This window comes from Nannobrachium achirus, assembly GCF_963921795.1.
Source record: "Nannobrachium achirus genome assembly, chromosome: 5".
Lineage (NCBI taxonomy): Eukaryota > Metazoa > Chordata > Actinopteri > Myctophiformes > Myctophidae > Nannobrachium > Nannobrachium achirus.
In genome coordinates this window covers 56,543,489-56,562,738 of record NC_137814.1, presented here as the reverse complement: position 1 = coordinate 56,562,738, position 19,250 = coordinate 56,543,489, and the positions used below count along the sequence as shown (strand labels likewise).

The following is a 19,250-nucleotide window of genomic DNA, read 5'->3' as shown; positions in this document are numbered from 1 at the left end:
GGTTGAGTTTTATTTTGTAAAAAGGCAAAAGCACTCTTTTCTGATAATAATAATTGCTACTGGTCTCCCTGTCTCTCCAGCTCTTTAATAAACGGGGATTTTTTCAGGTACAGTAGGTGACAAAATGCCAGCCAATCAGAAGAGAGTATCCATGTATCTGCTTATTTTGTTTTAATAGTGTTTCAGTTCCAGTTTTGTCATTTATTTGTCATCACTTCCAATTCCACTTGTTTAATCTGTATCCTGTTTAAGGTCTCTATTCTAATTGGATAAAATTGGTATCCCGACCTGAAACTGCATTTTCTGTTTAAACAAAGAGCTGGAGAGACATGGAGACACAAGCAATGTTAATAGAAAATCACTTATCCTACCTTTAACAACTACCTGTTCAAACATCTCATAGGCTTACTGTAACAGATTGGAAGTGATGTCCAGTATCCTTGTCTGCATGTAGCAGTGAGAATGTCATCACCGATTTCATACCCTTCATCACACTTAATCCTAATCGTTTCACCATCCTTGTATGACCTGCGAGGGTAGTGTGCATTGGGGATCTCTGGGCCAAGGCAATCTTTTAGACCTGAAGAGAAAGCATTTGCAACTCATTTTATTTACCATGTTCATTCGGCAGCCACAGGGTATCTCAGTCACAGACCTTTTGTCATTGATTGTTGCGACCGTCAGTTCTCAGTTAGTATCAAAGCAGCCACCTCATGTCTGTCAGTGAGTGAGTGTGTCACTCTAATAGACAACAACATTTCACTATCGACTTCAGTCCCTCTCCCCCATAGTTCCTCCCTCCGTAAAGGCAAGTTGTAAGTAATTAATTATAATAATTGTGGGCTCGCTGAAAGCGAGCACACGTATGTTATCCTCATTATTTATCTAACAGTCAGTCAGTCAGTCATACTATATAAGTTCTCCTCAAAATGTTGGCACCTTTCTACTCCTACATACTTACACCGAAAATCACCATTCAAAAATCACTGTGTTCAGCTTACTGTGGAGACGTGTGCTATTACTTTTAGCAAAAAATGGCCAAAGGTAGGAAGCTGTAGGAAGCCTTTGAAAGTGCAAACTTTGAACAGGTATAGCTCATGCTCTGTTTGACGTACAGCCATGAAACCTGGACACACATAATATGCGTCTCCTCATGCCAAACGACTTTGACACTCTGACTTTTGACCTCTGACCTTTAGATCTTCCACCATTTTGAATTATATGAAAAACTGTAAAAATCTATCTCCTCCTGGGATTTTCGCGTCATGCGCACAGAAAGTTTTTACATGAAATTTGGACCAATACCTACTCAGGCTATGGGGTAAGAAGTTTGTACGTGAAATAATTTTTTAATACGGTAATTCAATGAATATTGCAGTTTTATGCAAATTATTCTTCTGCCTCTAAATCATACATGCAAAGTCACATATCATGACATTTGGCAAAGATGTAGAGGGTTAGTCCAAACACTGAAACCAATCTTATTCCAATTGGCCAAAGGGGGGGCGCTATACGAAGCGTTTGAAAATTGGCATAAGTCATGCCTCGTTTGGCTTGTAAACATGCAACTTGCTTTCATCATTTTGAGCTTAAACACGATTTTTGAGCAATTTGCATGAAACATTCTACACACAATCTAACAACCTTTAACATGCCTATGAAGTGCACTTTTTTATTTTTTATAAGGGTAATAATAATAATAATAATAATAATAATAATAAATATAGCTGCAAGAAAACGTGGCACCCATTTCACATTGGCCTATTATAGCGCCACCAGGAGGCCAAAAAAACCTACCTGACTGGCCGGAGATCTGTTCTCGGAAGAACACTGCTTCTAGTTTTTCTTTGATTTCTTTTCCCACTTTTCTTGCTTTTCCTGCTTTTTTCCGCAGTTTTTTCCCTTTCATACTTTGTCCTGGCTTGCACTTTATCGCTGCTTGCAGCTATATCTTTATTTTGATGTAATTGTCCATACCATTAAGTTCATGTAATAACACTGCTTGATGCATTGTAGCTTGGGCATTCCCATTTATGTCCTTAATATTGATAACATAATATCCTTAATAATGTCCTTAATATTGACAATATAGGAATCTTCATATATGGGCATAAAACGTACGTTAGTTAGAAACAACAAGGAGGGCCTTGGTGAGTTAGGGCCTTGGTTTGATGCCTGTGGATCTCCATATATGGGCATAACGGGGTACCCTAATATTCTCATTTTCGGCCTGGGATTTATGACATCAGAAATCTCCATGTATGGGCATAAAAGGTTTTTTTCTTTTTCTGGGAATGACCATATATGGACTTTTATACCCTGAGAAATCTCGTAGCTTGTCTGACTGTCAGTACAGGAAGTGATGTCACGTGACATCCTTTTTATGCCCATATATGAGTCATTCTGTACCACATCACTGTGACTCACTGACATCACGTGACATCACTTCCTGTACTGACAGTCAGACAATACTGACAGTCAGACAAGCTACGAGATTCTTTTCAGGGTATAATGCGACCTTCGGTCGCAATTATAGCCATTTTTTGGGGGTTGAAGCGATATATATATATATATATATATATATATATATATATATATATATTCGGGCCGGTTAGGGCCTTAAATATATGATAATTAGTTGGGCAGACAGACAGACAGACAGACAGACAGACAGACAGACAGACAGACAGACAGACAGACAGACAGACAGGCAGGCAGGCAGACAGACAGACAGACAGACAGACAGAGACACACACACACAATAAAACACAATGCAAAAATACCTTGTATTTACACTTACCTATACATTGTGGTGTATGTGCCCAGTTGCCATCTTGACATGAGCTTGTTGCCCACCACCCCTCAGCGTTAGGTTTATGTCGCTGGTCACACCTGTAATGAATTGTTGCTCCATGAGGATACGTCTCTTTCTCTGGTGCAAAAAACCCTCCCTCCACTTCGGGAGAACGGCAGCCTCTTTTCTCCCTTTGCCCTAAAATGGAATAATAATTACAATGTTCTTTATTCATTGTGTTATTTGGTCCATCCACCCAGCCATCCATCCATCTTCAACCTGGGGCATCAGTTTAATTGAGGTTTCCAGAGTTCCCTATCCTGAGCAACCTTATGCACTTAAAGAAAGAAACCAAGAAGAACAAAAAGAGGAACAAAATGAAGACATCTAAAGTACCCACATGGGACTAGAGATAGTCTGCCCATAAGTCCGAAGGTTCATCAGTCCGAAGGTTCATTAGTCCGAATTGTCCAGGAGCCAGCCCAGCCCTCTGAATGTTCTCTGCTAACTTTTTTTCACTATTATTTCCTGTTGGCATATACCTTGGGCCATCACAAGTTCATACTGAACACCCCCAACTCGGGCCGTTTGGTCTCAGGGGCCCCAAAACCCATTTTTTGGTACATTAATTATGTAAATGTATATAATAATTCACTAGAATTACATACATTGTCACACATGTATGAAATTTGGCATGGAGTATCCTGACACATAGGGGTAAGTAGCAGAATAGGATTCTGGTGATTGCTACCATTGTATTTTAGGATATCACCCAGAACATCCACAGAAACACCCAAAAAATGCTGTCCGCTTGACAATTCCTCATCAAATAGGATTATTTTCAAGCACTTTATGGTGAATATAACTACCTCTCCTCTATATAGAAAACCTCCCACATGCATAAGCTACAATTTGAGCCCAAGATGATCTTAGTATCTTGAACATTACCATTTGTGTAGTCAAAATATGACACTATACCTCAAATCAGAGAAAATTGGATTTTCAGTCAGTAGCTTTACAGAAGCCTAGAATCTAACAATGGGTTCACAAATACTGCTATTTGGAGTTATAAACATGAGAAATGAATACTAGCAGGGAAGCAAATGTTTTGAAATGGTATTCAAAAATATGTTTTATGTTTGATATGCACAAAATAGCTTGTTGCAATACAATAATAATACAGTAATACAGTATAGCAAATACATGTAACAACAGAACAAGTAAATACACTGTAAATATAGAAAATGGAATAAACGACAAATAAAGTCAATGACAAGGGGCAGCAGAGTCCTTGTTTTACTCTTTTGACATACAAAGAAAAAACTAATTGCAAAAAGAGTGGTTATGTCATGCCTAATAATTCACCCATCCAGTACATCGTGTTATCTGCTTCATGTTTATTCATCATCATCATCATCATCATCATAGGCCTATTCATCTTCCTCATTAATATTTGAATGAATTTCTTCTATAGGTCATACTCGTCTGTCCCCTCTTCAAACAATGTATCAATGAGGGCTTTAGGGATGACGTCACCTTCAAACCACAGAGGCTTTAGTTTACCATTTTCTGAGTTCAGGTGAAACCCATGGTCAAGAGATGATGGAATTTCTGGGTTGTTCTCATGAGCCCTCTCCCAGATGCATGTCTGAAAGTTTACTCTTTTGATGTGCTGAAAGAGCACACTCTTGCAGGGCGGAAACGTTGAGAGGTCAATGGAGACCTGGTCGAAGCTCGAGGCTTGAGCCACACATTTTCTTCATCTTAATCTCTCTTGCTTTATTGACATGCGTTAGATTGCTTTACCCGAGGACCAAAGCCATAGAGGCGACAGGTGAACTCTTCAACAACAGTTATCACAAGCTCATCAAGCTCCCAAGAGTTCTCCACTGCAGCAAAGATCGGCATGAACTTGAATGCTGATTGAAGCTTGATTAGTCGCACCTTTCCTTTGCCTTTGAATCCAGAGGTGCAGTCAGCACCAGTGAAAGCCAGCTGGTTGATATTAATCAGCTTATATCCCATGTGAAATATGATGTCTACGGTGAAGGATTTGGCATAATAGAGGAGAATGAAGAAAATGCCAGTGTCTTTTGCTCTGACTCTGACAGTTTTGATGTGAGGCATTGTGTTTTGGATATGATTGATGTAGATCAGGGGTGGGCAACTTTGATGATGGCGAGGGCCACTATATTTCCACCTTCACTCCAGAGGGCCACATTGCATATTGCTACGTCCTACTTTGTCATTCTAGTATCTCATACAAAAGTAAAAATAGCAGATCTACAAGCTCAAAACGCATCGTGCTGCGATGCGTTTTGAGCTTGTAGATGGGCTATTTTTGCTTCTTTTGAATTGGAATCCTGAATTATTTGTTTTATTTTTTAATTGGAATCCTGAAATGTAACATTTTGATTTAATTTCAAACGCATTTAGTTATATACTCATGTTAACTTTATTAACCTAAATACAAATACGCTGGACATAAAAGAAGACATTTTAATACTACTATACTAGTCATTAAGCTACTAATATAGACTGACAGAATTAAAGCAGGTCATGTTTGGAATTATAACAGCTGAAATCAATAATATATCAGTATTCCGGTCATAGGCGGACTTTATGGGGGTGCAGGGGTGCACTGCACCCCCCAGGCATTTCTGAGCATTTAGGAAAACAAAGTCTCTAGCCCATTCTTGTCAAGAGTTATGACTTTTTAAAGAATTAACCAACTAATAGTCACTGGTTTCTCCCCATCACACAGAGACCAGCTGGCAACAATAAGTTGATTGATTGGAATGTTAAGTGATCAGAGCCTCTCTGTCTGAAGATAGCATTGCTAAGAATGGGGGTTGTCAGACTATGAATATACCTGAACATACCTGCAATATCCGAACTGTACACAAAGATTACACATATTAGGCTTGAAACATAATTAAAAAGGGGTTTAAAATGTAAAAATATATTTTTTGTATTTATTATTCACTGATATTCCCTTATTGTTCATTACTTAAAATAAATGAAATTACAATAATTATTGTCCTGCATCAAACAAAATGTTTTGTAACCATTTAGAAATTATAGCTGAGATTATCAAATGGTTTATTCTTATTGGCATTTCTTGTAAGCTACAACTGTGTTTCCAATAATGAAAGTAGCTATTTTACTTAATAATGAACACAATTTGTAAAATGACACTGCTCTAACCACACATAATTGTACTTGTGTTTTATTTGGTACACTAGTGGTCTGGTGGACACAATGAATAACAGTAGTTGGACAGTGTGATAAGTTAGTGTTGAGGGGTTGGTTGACAATTGGCATGTTGCTGCTCAAGCCTGCCCCCCCTAGGGCAAATGGCAAAGTCCGCCTATGATTCCGGTATCAACCTGTGGGCCGCATTAAGTGAAGGTGGGGGCCGCATGTGGCCCCCGGGCCGCCAGTTGCCCATGTATGATTGCCCTCACATCAGTTTCTTCATGGTTTGAAGAGAGCTCAGGTACAGTAGAAGTGTTTTAGAAATGTCTCCAGCTAGACCTGCTTCTATCCTGTAGGCTTGACCATACTCAATGGAGATGATGGGCCTTCTAAGTATCTCTAAAACACATAGAATGTATATAGATCTAGAACACATATAATCAAAAACATAGATCTAGAACATATAGAATTCATAGATCTAGAACAGAAATCCCACAACACACACACAGTGTGGCTCAGCGCTTCTTAAACAATTTACTTGTACAGTAAGGTACAGTGCAGTAAGGTACAGTGCAGTAAGGTACGGTACAGTACAGTAAGGTAAAGTAAAGTACAGTACAGTACAGTAAGGTACAATACAGGAAGATACAGTACAGTAAGATACAGTAAGGCACAGCACAGTAAGGTACAGTACAGTACAGTACAGTACAGTACAGTACAGTACAGTACAGTATAGTACAGTACAGTACAGTACAGTACAGTACAGTACAGTACAGTACAGTACAGTAAGGTACAGTATAGTAAGGTACAGTACAGTAAGGTACAGCAATGATGCTGGGTGACCAGAGGGCACTGTTGTGCAGCCTAGCCACAACAGTACTGTAGGCATACTGTACAGACAGGAACAGATTGAGAAGGGCACTGTTTGCAGACTAGACACACACACACACACACACACACACACACACACACACACACACACACACACACACACACACACACACACACACACACACACACACACACACACACACACAGGGTATAGCTGCTCAGATTCACCGCTCTACTTCGAACCAAGGTTTGATTTTCTCTTTGTATGTCAAATGATGAAAAAAGAGGAAAACAAGGACTCTGCTGCCCCTTGTCATTGACTTTATTTGTGATTTATTCCATTTTCTATATTTACCGTGTATTTACTTGGTCTGTTTTTACAGTACATTTTGTTTCACATGTATTTGCTATACTGTGTTACTGTATTATTATTGTATTGCAAATTTGCAACAAGCTATTTTGTGCATATCAAACATAAAACATATTTTTGAATACCATTTCAAAACATTTGCTTCCCTGCTAGTATTCATTTCTCATGTTTATAACTTTAAATAGCAGTATTTGTGAACCCATTGTTAGATTCTTGGCTTCTGTAAAGCTACTGACTGAAAATCCAATGAGTGATATCATAAAATACAATGGTAGCAAGCACCAGAATCCTATTCTGCTACTTACCCCTATATGTGTCAGGATACTCCATGCCAAATGTCATACATGTGTGACAATGTATGTAATTCTAGTGAATTATTATATACATTTACATAATGAATGTACCAAAACAGCCCTGAGACCAAACGGCCCCAAGTTGGGGGTGTTCAGTATGAACTTGTGATGGCCCAAGGTATATGCCAACAGGAAATAATAGTGAAAAAAAGTTAGCAGAGAACATTCAGAGGGCTGGGCTGGCTCCCGGACTATTAGGCTTAATGTTAGGCATAGTATTCTTAACAAATTCTGACTAATGAACCTTCGGACTAATGCCATGGCACCAGTTACATAATCCATTACAAATATAAAATCTAACATGAATATAGATCCACAAGCATCAATTGTAAGGGTACAAGCAATTAAGCTTTTTTTTTTCTTTTTTTTTTGCTTATTTTAGTCCGTTTTGTGGTATCAAATGTTTCATGCTAAATACAAGAAAAACTAGTCTTACAGAAAAATAAACCACATTTCTGACCAAAAAGTACAGTATAGGCTGAAGTCATAGCTTATTATGCCTACCCTTTTACAAAACAGAGATAAGATGGAAAATGTCAAATGGAGAGAGAAAACAAAAACAAAGAAAACAAAAAACTAAAGAAAGAAAAGACACATTGCTGCGCATGTTCGGGGTTCAAACATTGGAGTCAGTATTTGCATTTAAGCATTGATCCAGAATCAACAACATTTCTAAACATTATCAAACACTATTTCTATTTATCTACCAGCCATAGGTTTCAGCTAGCTTTGTTTGATTTTGTTGGTCGATTTCCATTCACAAATCATTTTAAAGAGTTATCCACTAACAAAATGTTCTTACCATTTAATGCCTCAAGAAAGAAACCGAGAAGAACAAAATGAAGACATCTAAAGTACATTTTTGTTGGGAGCTATTTCAGTCCAACAACAGCAGAGTACAAGGTGCTTCACAGAATGACTGTCAATATGTGGGCCTGCTTCTGATCACTATACAAGTTAATCATTGTCAAAGTTGAACTTGTATTAGTATTTCTTTGAGAGGAATTGGTTTTAATTTATTTATTAGAGCTTAATGCTACGTGGGATATCAACTTGTTTTAATTATACACACATATATATATATACACACACTCACACACTCACACACACACACACACACACACACACACACACACACACACACACACACACACACACACACACACACACACACACACACACACACCTAGCCTAAACCTTATTTTAGTTTTTAAATGTACAAATGAAACCTTTAAAAATGATCTGCAGATAATTCTTTCCACCTGATCGATTCTACTTGTAGATCAATTTGTGAAATGTATACCTCCATGTTTGTTCATTTAACAAACACAGAGTTTCAAATAACAAGTCCCCCCTCTATTCTGTTGACTCTGGGACCTCTGACTTTGGTTGGATTCTGAGCTTACTTTTTATCCTGACATTGATTTCATTAGAACTAAAATAAACATCAGTCTTAAATGATTGTACAGATCAATCAGTTGTTTTATTTTAAAAATAAGAAAACATATTGCTTAGCAGCTGTTATTCCATGTACTGGACTATGGTGACATAATTTACCAGAAGACCCCTGACCCCTCGCCTGCCGCACTGATACGCTGCTGTTCTATTTGTCCAGCGTTGCCGTGCGGTGAACATGTTCTCCCATGGTTTTTCCCACCGGGGGAAATGGATGTGCTGTGTGGCAGCGCGTCACATCCAGTTGGGGTTACCGCGTGGCACTTCACGTGCGTCGATACCGCGACGCGATGCTGTGCAGCCGCCCGCGTCCAGTGTGTCCTCCCCTTTAATGAACTGGTGGTGTATTCTCTCTCCGCATCACAGTCTGGAAAGCCTCGTATCTCCAAGTGGAAGTGGACTGTAGAACTCGTTTGAATACAACCGCGGCTTCTGATTGGTCTTTGGTGATGTCTGTCAAACACACCAATCATGGCACCGTGTCTTTAAAGAATATACAAAAAACCTAATAGGCCTACTTACATAATGCATGTAATATCGGGGAACAACCTACAGTACATGGATAAGATTACAAAGTAGAACAATGAATGTCTGTCTGGATGTATTTTTTTAGACAAAGTTTATTCAATTCAAATTTGTATCATGTGTCTGATGCCTGAAGCAGTGTACATTTTGACTATGATGGAAAATGTACGCAGACTACATTTTTTCACTGACACACACTAAATAAAAACTAGGTTAAACTAAAACATGTTAAAGTTATACCATGTAACTTTTTTTATAAAACAAATCTTAAAATGGTCCTAACTGTTAAATCGCTAAAGTTTTAGAACCCCCACTCCGTTATTTTCAGCTTCAAAAGCCTTCTCTTTATATGTTTTCTATGAGCCGTGAGGGGGGGAGAATTTCGCGGCAAAATGATGTCATCATACTACCGGCCAATCACAGCGAGGGTTATACACTGCCGGCCAGTCACAGCGCATCTTGGAGTGGGGTCGCTAGGACGGCCATATTTGTAGTCTCCCGTGTGTCTCTATACTCGGGTGCACGGTGAAGCATGGGTGAAGGAGTGTATCTCCGGAATGGCTGAACGCACAGGAACCAGGGACCCCTCAAAAGATAGATCTCGGCGAGGTGGAGGCAGACGCGGGGGTGTGAGAACCGAAAAACGGCCGAAAGACGCGGACGTGACCGAGGTTTGCTATAGAGCTACTGACCACAAGTTGAGCAACTTACACAGTATAGCTTTAATGATTTCAAAAATAAAAACTAGACTAAGCCAATAACTAAAATACAGTAGTTTAGTTTAGTTAGTGTTGCGCGCTTAAAATAGCAGATCTACCAAGTGTAACATCAGGCCCTTCAAAAAAACAACTGTAGTCGACAATTTAGTCGACAAAAATGTTATGATAGTCAACAAAAACTAGACTGAAACTAAAACATTTCAGATGACCTAAATATGACAAAAACTAAATCTAATTTTGCCGTCAAAATTAACCCTGTGGGCTGTGTGCAAATAAGAAAAGGAAAGTTACATAGTGCAGCTTTAATTCAATTCAATTTCTCTAATGGTGCAATTTCTTTACAGATATAGGTCCAATTTTAACTTTATTTAGTTTTTTTTATGACACAATGGTGACTAATGCTTTGAATGGTTTGTTGGCATAATAATATATGTAAGGTATCGATATGGTAAAAAAACGTAAAGGGGCTATGTATATGCAAGACCTGCGCAGCCGTGATGTGCACGATGACTTCCGTGCGTGTCATCACTATGCGCCGGAAGGCCTTGGCTTCCATTACCTCTAGGCTAATGTTATTGTTAGAAGCACATTATTTCGGCTATTTGGCCGCGAATAAAGGCTGTCCGCTTCCAGAAAAGCATAGATTCAGAGAAAGGGGGTCTTAAAGTTGGCCATCTGCATTGGATTACATTGAATACATCGGCGGAAAACAACGGCGGCGATCGCGGTAAACAACGCCGACCATCGGACCACCTACAGCTTCAATAATCAGCTCACAGGTAGACCGAAGCATTGCGTCGCTAGCCAACAAAAGAGCCGAACTATGTTGCAATGTAACTACTGTACTTTTTTCTTCCCTTTTTATTAATATCACGTAGATGTGTTTCTTTTGGTAGGCCTACTTTAAATAGCTATAATGAGGCTGTGAATTTTTTTTCCCCCCCATCCACTTCCATTATAAAAGAATCTGCCCTGGTTGTTTCGACCCACCTAGTAACAAGAGCAAAATGGGGCGGGATTTGACATATGGTCTATTGGAGGTCCACTCCCAGGTCGTGGTAGGACAGGGGTGACATCATCCATCTCATCTATCAACCTGACATGTGCTGTATAGGATATAACATGAAAGCAACCTCAGCCAATCTGTGACACTTAATGGAAAGTTACAGATTTATTGTTTTGCTTAACTTTACAATTGTCTGCTAGTTTAACTGTTTTATTGCCTTGTGTACAGTAGACTGCTACTACTGTAGCAGTCGGCCTCCAAGCTCACAATGCATCGTGCTGCGACGCGTTGTGAGCGTCGCAGCAAGAAAACTGCATTTAGACACAGACACGCAATACACTACAGGTCCTACACTTGAATTAGGCTACAGTATTACACCTACTGTAACATGAAACATGATTTAGGCTAATCCTAAAGGAAATAATGATCTATAATAAGCCTCTTCATATTGCTCATTGTTCCATACAGAATGGTATTGGTAAGGGTTAGCAGGGCTAGCAGAATCACCTATAATAAGATAAGATGTTTATGGTCACTGTACAATAGCAGGGTTATCACGATACACTGTGTTTTCGGTGCGAGCACTACGCACGTAACATAACGTTACCGCACAGCACTGCATGCACAACGATAGAAGACGCTGCCCCGTCGGCAGTAGAGATGAGACGTTCGCGAACAATTCGGTTCTCTTGAACGGCTCTTTTAAATGAATGATGCAATCCGGTTCGCAGTCGCGAGACACAGAGTACTGACTGAGTGGTGAGTCAGTGTCGCGAACAGATTCAAAATCAACGGATCATCCACTTGGGGAGGCACAGCTCACGCAGATCCAGCTAGTAGCAGTGTGAACATGGAAGCGTTGCGACTAGTCGTCAACAGACAAACACAGTGCACAAACGGCATGGATTACACTGACACAAACACACTGGAACAATTCAGAAGCACCTAATTAGAAAATATAACTAGTACACTTGTGTATGTGAATCTGACATTAGTTGATTGTTTGCTTCTTGGACATGCATTTGTGGCAGGTTATTTAATATGCGATTTTGACACCTTGCTTATTCTGTTTTGGACCTGAAGGGCGGGGAGGGCAAATGCTAGTAGAGTGCCGGCGCTGACATCAGCGACGGCAGCATATCAGGACAGCCTGTTCTGAGAACCTGTGGAATGTTTTTAACCTCTGCCTTCCCAAAAACAGAGAAAGACACAATGGTCAGAAATGGGACTTTGTGAGGATAGAAGGTGCTAGTGGGACCCCAAAAAAGGTTTTAAAATAGGAAAAGTGAAAATTCATGGTGTATCACCTTTAAGTTGGGGCTTCAGCATGTCTTCCATCAACCTGCGCCCTTCCTCCTCTGACAAAGATGGTGAAGAGCTTTTGGAGACCATCATCTTCTCTCTTGTTTTGAAGAGCCTGAACAGTTCACGTTCAGTCCAGTCAGACACTCCACATTGGAGGCATGGTGTTACCAGCTGTGATCTGAATCTACTTGACATTTTTGTCCAATGCAGCAATGATTTAAAAGAATACTTCACCTCTGGGACAACCCGATCTTATTTTATTGTTGTTTGGGACACGATAAACACGATCCTGAGTTATTTTTTGTGTTCAATCTGTGTTTTTAGATATTTTAGTATTTCATTTCACTATTATAGGCTACTGTATATGAAAGCTTTTATTGGACAGGTGCTCTGTTAACTGAATACCCTAATATATTCAGCCGGACATTCCTTTCTTGTTTTCTGACTGGCACATTCTAAATAATAAGGGTACTAATAATAATAATAATAATAATAATAATAACAACTAGAAGTTCGCGGCCCTTTGGGCCACTCACATCTAGATCGGCTAGATGTATCTCCAGTCAGTCCTTGCACACATGCCCCTAGTACTCAGTTGGCCAGGTGCCCACATGTCCCTAGTGCCCAGTTGTCAAGGTGCCCACCTCTCCAAGTGCCCACATGTTTCAAGTGCCCAGTTGTCAAGGTGGCTGCCTACCTATCCAAGTGCCCACATGTCCCAAGTGCCCAGTTGTTCAGGTGCCCACCTCTCCAAGTGCCTACATAGTGCCCAGTTGTCCAGGTGCCCACCTCTCCAAGTGCCCACATGTCCCTAGTGCCCAGTTGTCCAGGTGCCCACCTCTCCATGTACCCAGTTGTCCAGGTGCCCACATGTCCCTAGTGCCCAGTTGTTTAGGTGCCAAGTGCCCACATATCCCTAGTGCCCAGTTGTCCAGGTGCCCACCTCTCTAAGTGTCCACATGTCCCAAGTGCCCAGTTTTCCAGATGCCCACGTCTCCAAGTGCCCACATGTCTCAAGTGCCCAGTTGTCCAGGTGTCCACCCCTCCAAGTGCCCAGTTGTCCCGGTGCCCACCTCTCCAAGTGCCCACATGTCCGTAGTGCCCAGTTATCCAGGTGCCCAGTTATCCAAGTGCCCACATGTCCCAAGTGACCAGTTATTGATTTTTGCATTATGTTTTTTAGGACAATTGAACAACCGATGAACGTGGAGTTGCAGATGGACAGAGACACTATTTTTGTGGTACGCCATTATTTTGAATTAGGTAGTGAGATAATAATAAACCTCCACCGGCTGCCCCTCTGTCTGTACGTCACCAAGCGTCACACTTTTGCCCTACTCATATCTCTGCCACCGTTGCCCTTATCCATGCCAAACTTTGCGCACACACTCCTTAGCTGCCAAACCACAACCTCCACCCACTCAATTCTCACATGGCCTATAGGCCAGAAAGAAAAATCACTAAAATATTACAAATATAAACCATTCTTATTTACTGTTATATAATCACAGTGAACAAATCCCTTTTATTGCCATATATGGAGATGTGATGCCAGACACATTAGCCCACAGAACCAAATACCTTTGGCCAGATGGCCAAGACATGGCGACCTCGCTTTTCGCCCATAGGCGTCTTACTGGAGATCAGGTTCATAATTATTATCATAATTTTCAACATCAGATATTGTTTCATTAATCCAGTCCACATATCTGAGGACATTGGTGTAGACACCAGGCTTGTTCCTTTGACCACATCCAGACCCCCAGCTCACCAAACCAGCCACGTAGTGAATCCCATCCTTCTTACACTTCAGAGGTCCACCTGAATCACCCTGGAAGGACAAACAACCAGTTTGGATGCTTAATCCAGAGAGGTGACGGTTAAATACCATGGCTCTGAAAGTGTTTGTTTATAACCATCTCTGAAGGTACATACTGCTGTTTATAGCTATCTCTGAAGGTGTATACCTAATGCTTTTTATACAGAAGCTATCTCTGAAGGTGTATAATGCTTTTTATACAGTAGCTCTATCTAAATGTGTATAATGCTTTCTATACAGTAGCTATCTCTGAAGGCGTATAATGCTATTTATAACCATCTCTGAAGGTGTATACTGCTGTTTATAACCAGATGGCAAGCATCCATTATTTCCTTCTTAAAAAAGAAATCCGTGAATTTGTAACCCATTTTTCACCCAGTGCCAATATTGTCTAAGGCTCTAAGCTGTAATCTTGGGCGCTGCTCTCCCTCTGCCAACCTGGGAAGAGCGTGCGCGCGTGCACACACACACACACACACACACACACACACACACACACACACACACACACACACACACACACACACACACCTGTTGCAACCACCCAGAATGCTAAATCAGTGGTTCCCAAACTTCTTTGGTCGGGACCCAACTAGAGAAAACAGCAGATCTGCAAGCTCACAACACGTCGCTTCGTCCCGCTTTATGAGTTAGATCTGCTATTTTCACTACTTCTTAACTCTTATACTGCTTTGGACGTTCCTGTTCGCCCCAATTCTAGAGAGTGAGGACGGCCAATACGGCCGTTCGTTCGTTTGATGTTTTTTATGGATTATGATAAAAGCGGTCCTTGCGCAACTTGTGAATCTATAATTGGTCGTCGGGGTCTTTTGAGGACAGCCGGAAACCGTTCATAAAAAAAAAAAAGTAAACAGACTGTCCTGGCTCCGCCTGCCCAGAGCGACTCTGCGCCTGCCTAGCTGCTAGCCTTGAGGGACTATATTGTTTTATGCGGGCTGTTAGTAGAGAAAGAGAGAGAGAAACGTTGGTAAAAGCGATCATTTTGTCGGAAATCAGTTGTTTTATAGTATTAGTAGTATAGTAATTGTAGTAGGTAGTAGTATTTAGCAGTACTAGAATATTGAGATGTATTAGGCCAAGTACTAGGCCCTGCTCAGTATCAATCCGCCGAAGCAAAGCGACCATCCCCCACCACCCCACGGCCGGGGTCGCAGACAGCAGCAGATCCACGGCAGGAAAGTTTCGACAACAAACTTTAGGATTACAACCTACCCGCGTTGGTGACCCAGCAGCGAATGGTGGTGGTGGTCGTGATGATGATGATGATGATGATGATGTGATGAAGAAGAAGAGAAAAAGATTCCTGTAGTGTAGCCGTTGGCTTTGAAGAGAAACATATTCCATTTCTTGGTGCCGTTGGTCGCGAAGAACCGGGTCAAAAAGTGCATCAAGAGCCTCCTGATATCCCGATATGGACTCGGAGACCCCCGCCGTTCGTTCCTGAGAGGGAGACCCCCGTGCTGGGACAGTGGACACACATCTCCACCGCAGCAGAGACCACCAGACGTAGCCTACAGAGGCAGAGACTAACTGGACGATTTGGCCGACGATCTGGCTTCCGCGTAGAGACCCCTTGGAGAACAGAGGCCATGATTCTACTTTCCAAAGTGGTAAGACATAATTCCAGTGCATGCATGTATACTGTATGTGAAACATCGCTTCAGGCTTTCTTTCCATCGCATCCGTGAGGAAGCCTGGTTTGAGTGACAAGCCTCGAGCCTAGTCTGAGTGATCTCTATTGCGAATAAACCAGTGGGATCCGGTCTAGAGCCCGCCTACTGCATCCGGCTATTTACACGTACACATACATGCAAGACATGTTTCCGTATCCGGACCGGATCAGTAACTTGATCCAAGCAGTTAGGATCCACGTGCATGCGTTTGTTTTTGTCGCTACACAGGACACACGTGGAGTTCCTATCACGCGCGTGCACGTACAGCGTGTAGTGTACGTGCACTGCACAGCTACTAGGATTATTTGATGGGAATTTAGGATTTATTGGCTTAGTTTGTGTGTGCGTGCGTACGATGCGTGTGTGTGTGAGAGAGGGAGAGGTTTCTTTTTATCGTCATCATCATCATCATCATCATCAGTAGCTGATGATGTAGCTTTTCAGTTCAATTCAAAGGAGCTTTATTGGCATGAGAAAACATACGTTTACATTGCCAAAGCGTTACAAATAAAAACTGTTGAAAATGGGGAACATATATACAGTTGGAGGGAGTACAGCTTTGTGTAAACAGAGCTATGTTGCATTGTGACATTTTATATATTATACATACAGGGTATAAAGGGCATTTCACTGTGACAGTAAATGCATGGTAACTATTTACTATATCTGCATTTTATGTATTACATATGAACTTATTGTAAGTCATTTGCTAAATGTCAAAATTGTAAATTGATTTGTTTACATATAAACCTTTTGATAATTTCCTGGCTATGATTTTAGATGATGAGTCGACGATGATGAGCCTACTTCTTCATTGCCACATCGTAGTCGTCCAAGGACAAGGATAGGTAAAGAACAAAAACCTTTTTTCTGTAAAGCAGACTTAGCACCAGACACATGCTCACATAGACATCAAAGGGGGCTGGAGCCCCTGCCCTTTTATCCATCTGTAAAAAGTGCCCTCTCCAGACCATGAATGCTGTTTTTACATAATTACTATATATATAGTTTATATATATATTTGTGTGGTAAGCAGTGAAGTGCATAGAATGTTAGAGAATTTCTAAAACAGCCTTTTGATGAAAATATTAGGCCCCCAACCTCCACCCATTCTGCTGTGACGCGTTGTGAGCTTGGAGGTGTACTATTTTTCATGTATTTTATAGTAATTATGTATTTGTATAATTTACAGATCGACCATAGGCTTGTGTACGTGGTAGGGGTGCAGAGTTCAGCAGACTGGAGCCCCAGGCCCTGTGCAGGCTGAATGAAAAGCTAGGTCATTCACTTGCGACCTTACAGCCCACCCCCCGTAAAACTAGACAATCATTTGTACTGTACTTCAACCTAAAAAGTGTGAGATAAAGAGAACCCTGAAAGCTGAAGCAGGATTCAGGCTGAATCTCATGTCACTGTGTCAATGTTCTGCACTGCTCTTACTGCTCTTACACACTAAAAGTGTGTAAAAAAACACTTTTTCTTGTTTTTATTTTTTTGAATTTGTTTGTAAACAACCACTGATCATAGGTGTGATGTTACTGAAGCCAACAATAAAAGGCTAAAGAGAGATTTCTGCCTGCCTATAATGTCATTTTTCTCAGCTTTATGTTCTCAAAGAGCTGTTTTTTAGGCCATATTCAGCAGCTTCTAGCTAATGAATAGAACATGATAAAAACACGAAATCTTTTTCTGTTGCAAAGTAGACATTATATTCTTCGTTGCCATATAATTGTTGTCTTTATAGTCAAAGCCAATTTTCTCCAGTAGGCCTTCAAAGATGAGCGACAATTCTCAAATTTAGCTGGCAGTGGATGAAGCTTTTTGTTAAATTCTGTGGCAGTAAAAGAGTTAAACATTTGTTTTCAAATTTATGGAAATTCTTAGATTTTTTTTCTTCATGAAATTACTAGCCTCGGAAACCAAGACTTTTATTTTGGCGAATTACTGACCTTAATTCATGAACATGTTAGCGCTTTGGGGGAATGCTTTTTGGAATGCATTTCGAAATCTTAAGAATTAAAAACAAAATATAGGAAACAAAAGATTAAGGGACCCACAAAAATGTGTCCGCGACCCAAACATGGGTCCCGACCCAGTGTTTGGGAAACAGTGCTCTAAACTCTCTGTGGAATCAGGTTGATTGAGATCAGTGCTAATGTGTAGTTAGATACATACGAGTGCGGCCCCATCCAGAAATCACACACTCCAGGCCATCAGGGAAGAGCTGGTTTGGCAAACAGACAGTTTTAACATAGCGACTTTCCACAGCACACAGAGGACCCTTGGTGACGTTCAGTTGAAGTAAAGCTGACACACAGAATGGTACATTATTAGCATCTCTGATGTGCATACATGTCATTTATGAAATGAAATAATGACATTACAACGAGCCAATATTGTACAATGTTGCATACGTTCTTCATAGTTATGTCAGGAAGGAATATGTCAGTCCAACGTCTCATTACTCCGAGTACGTGGCTACGCGTGCGGTTAGGGTTAGATATGGTTAGGGTTTACAATATTGAATAGAGTAATGGGGAGAGTTGGATGAACGCAACATCTGTGTAATGCGTGTCAGAACAGCGCTACGCACCCATTATGTTAATACATTCAGAATGCTAACTAATCATGTTATGTCAGTGATATATATAAATTCATGTCCTCACCAATGTCATTATGAATAGCCGATGTACTATCCTCATCATCAGGGAACCTTGATATCTTGTATTCCGGGTGTCTGATGTAGTCTACCACAGAGATGACCTGGGCATACCTTTCAGGGTACTTATGGTCCAATGCCCCCACGACCACCTGCATCTCCTTCGAACTGTTACTGTAGAAACAACCAGTCATTCATTAAGTCCACCTGCATGTCCATGGAACTGTAACTGTAGAAACAACCAGTCATTCATTAAGACCACCTGCATGTCCATAGAACCGTCGTTGTAGACCAGTCAGTCAATTTAAGTATCTTACATTATGTGAATGTACCAATATCTAATGAATGTTAAATAAAAATAAATATTGTGTTCTTTCAATTCAGATAGATTTATAGATAGCAGTGGCCACATTAGGCTGCTAATTGCCTGTTTTGGGCATTTTTATGTGTGATATAACCTGGAATATGGAATATAGTTTTTCCCATTGACTTAACAGTAAGAGGATATGTACTTCTTTGTGT

At 40.7% G+C, this 19,250-nt stretch overlaps 2 protein-coding genes across 7 annotated transcripts in view; one reads left to right on the top strand and one right to left on the bottom strand.

Annotated features, from left to right (window-relative positions):
• Positions 1–19,250, top strand: part of LOC308285914 (coagulation factor XIII B chain-like) — a 263,356-nt gene that overhangs the window by 128,137 nt on the left and 115,969 nt on the right. The gene's annotated exons all lie outside the window — the stretch shown is intronic.
• LOC308285792 (uncharacterized protein) overlaps positions 1–19,250 on the bottom strand; it is a 116,925-nt gene that overhangs the window by 61,070 nt on the left and 36,605 nt on the right. For all 6 annotated transcript variants that reach the window (XR_013962083.1, XM_080726670.1, XM_080726671.1 and 3 more), the window contains exons 12-15: positions 18,736–18,902; positions 18,245–18,376; positions 2,801–2,992; positions 410–580 (exon numbers count right to left, since the gene is read on the bottom strand). Coding sequence is in view for 5 of the 6 variants with exons in the window: in XM_080726670.1 (XP_080582796.1) it covers positions 410–580; positions 2,801–2,992; positions 18,245–18,376; positions 18,736–18,902 (662 nt within the window). In the remaining variant the exon portion in view is untranslated. The remainder of the gene's footprint in view (positions 1–409; positions 581–2,800; positions 2,993–18,244; positions 18,377–18,735; positions 18,903–19,250) is intronic.